We start from the raw sequence: 2,471 nt of genomic DNA, 5'->3' as shown, positions 1-2,471 counted from the left end.
GTAACCAAGGGGAAAAGCAAATATTTCTTCCCCCTGCCCTTGCCCCAGGGAGCTCCATCCCTGTCCCACCCGGTCAGGGGGGTGCAGAAGGTGGGAGGCTGAGAGCAGCCAGGACTTGTCATCCCCCAAGCCCTGGGGGGGTCATGGCAAGCAGAAGGCTGTTGGATGGGTCCTCAGCCCCGTGCCAAGCATCTTCCATGAGCCCAGGAGGGACTCGGGTGGTCCCATCCTCAGGATGAAGCTCCCGGGGTTGACCTTGCCCGTGCCCTGTGCAGCTGCAGACCAGACACAGCCCCTCGAGCCGGGCTCCAGCAACTTCTCCCCTGGGAATGGGGATCCTCGGAGGGCCAGCTCTGCGTCACGGGGAGTTGCGGGTGAGCAGATTTGCCCTGAGAGATCCAGGGCCCCCTGCCACAAAAATGTCAAAGCCAGGGAGATACCTTGAACCCTCCCTGCTGTTGCCCCAGGCCAGGGCAAGGTCTCTGCTGGGGATGGTGCCTTGAGTCATGGAGAACACGGAGAACACGGAGAACACCAGCTCTGCCCTCCCACCTCTCCCAGCATCGCTCCCTCCAGGCTCCAGCACCCCCCTGCCCCGTTTGCAGTGTGGCAGAGCATGGGGACAGCCCCTGGGCAGGATCTGCCCCGCTCTCGGCTGCAGGAAGGTGGGGTGGGCGCTGGGTTTGGAAAGCTGGCACAGGAGGGTGGGCAGAGGCAGGAGCAGATGCGCTGCGGAGAGCAGGGGGACCCTTGCAAGGTCACATCAAGTTTGGGGAATGGCATCAAGACTCAGGTTTCGCCTGGCTGGGAAATCCACCCTCTGGACTCAAAGCTGTCCCCGTCCCAGGGCAGGAGAAGACACCCACACAGCGATGCCACATCTCTGGCAATCGCCACCACGAGCCACTTGCACTGTGCAAGCATCCAGGTGGGATTTGTCCGGGGCTGGGTCTTCCCAGCTCACCCAGTGCCTGGATGTGGCTCAGCCTGGCACACGGACTGCCCTCTGGACATGCCCAGGGCTCTCCATCCCATCCTGGGGATGTCCCACCTGCCTAAAACCGGGAAGGTGGGTCCCCCATCACCCCCATCTCATACTTGTGGTGGGGGACAGCAGTGCTGGGAAGCCTGTTCAGAACAAAACCAGTTTCCCCAGCAGCCCCACAGGTCTCCAAGCAAAGTTGCCAGCAAAGAGGACCTCACATCTCTGCCACCCTGGCCTCCCCACTCGGGAAAAATTCATCAGGGGCAAGAGTGCAGGAAAAGAGCTCAGCAAGTCCACGGTGGAGACAGAGACCAGCTCCGATGTGCAGGGGATACCGGCGGGTCCCGCTGCTGCAGAGCCCCGGTGCTGCCATCCCCACTGCAGGGCATCTCTGGACAAGACCACGGGCAAGAGAGCCAGAGGCTTGGAGGAGGCAAAAAAAAACCACAACCCAAACCCCCCAAAATCAACCTTTAGCAAGCAAAGTGACTTTCCCTGGGGCACAATCCTGATCGGTGGCAGAACCAAATGAGATCCTGGGCACCTCCAGAGGCCCGTGGTGCCCTGGGTCTGTCATTTCGCCGTCAGAGCAGAAAGGGGGGGACAGGAGGGGAGGTACCGAAATGCCCTTGCAATGGGATTCCCCAAGTGTTTCCCCCAGTGAGGCCGTGCCAGCAGGAGAGGAGAAGTTCCCTGCTCCGTTTGGGACACACACATCCATCACGGTGCTACTTCCACCAGGGTACCCTCACCCCGGGCACCCCCCCTTCCCGGGGCAGGGATTCCCCTCCTGCTTGGGTTCCCTGGGACCCGCAGCTGGAGCTGAGCACCCAGCTCAGGCCGGACACCTTTGCCTGCATGGAGCCAAATTGCTGAGCTCCTTCCTGAGCAACCCAAGCTCCCAGTTCCCCCCCCAGAAGCTCTCCAGCTTTCTGCCACCAGGTTCAGAGCCCCCCCCAGACCGAGGCGTGCGTGGAGCCCATACTCACCATCCTCGCAGAGGTTCAGTTTGGAGAGGTTCCTTCCCTCGAAGGGCTCCTCGAAGATGGAGCCGTTCTCCCTCTCACTGAAGGTGTGAAGGTACATGGCTTTGTTCTCCATCCTCCTGCTGCTGGTGGAGCACAACAGGCACGTGAGATGGTGCTTGGTATACCCTGACATGGCAGGGGCCCCATCCTGCTTAATCCTGTACCCTGCATGGCTCTGGCACCATGGTCCAGCGCAACGTGGTGCGGACTGGTACCGGGGTCATGGACCTGGTGCCACGGGACCCCTCTGCTCTCGCTTGGCAGAGCTGCCCACCGCATCTCCATGTGTGGTTTCCTGACTTGCCCATGGCCGGAGCAGGTGGCCAGTGCCCCAGACAGGGTGGGCAATGCCCCAGACGAGAGCCCGGCCATCTCCGGGACCACAGGCACAAGGCGGTGGGCAAGCTCAGCAGGACCACGGGTCCACTGCCAGCTTGTCCTGCCTGCCTCCGCGCAGC

At 62.0% G+C, this 2,471-nt stretch overlaps 1 protein-coding gene across 1 annotated transcript in view; it reads right to left on the bottom strand.

Moving 5' to 3' along the window:
* Nucleotides 1-2,086, bottom strand: part of SCARA5 (scavenger receptor class A, member 5) — a gene marked incomplete at its 3' end in the record, with an annotated part of 32,660 nt that extends 30,574 nt beyond the window's left edge. The window contains exon 1 of the mRNA XM_009695264.1: nucleotides 1,975-2,086. Coding sequence (XP_009693566.1) covers nucleotides 1,975-2,086 — 112 coding nt within the window. The remainder of the gene's footprint in view (nucleotides 1-1,974) is intronic.
* Between the last annotated feature and the right edge of the window lie 385 nt (nucleotides 2,087-2,471).

This window comes from Cariama cristata, unplaced genomic scaffold (assembly GCF_000690535.1).
Source record: "Cariama cristata isolate BGI_N322 unplaced genomic scaffold, ASM69053v1 scaffold23062, whole genome shotgun sequence".
NCBI lineage: Eukaryota > Metazoa > Chordata > Aves > Cariamiformes > Cariamidae > Cariama > Cariama cristata.
The sequence above is the reverse complement of the archived record's forward strand: the minus strand, read 5'-3'. Positions and strand labels throughout refer to the sequence as shown.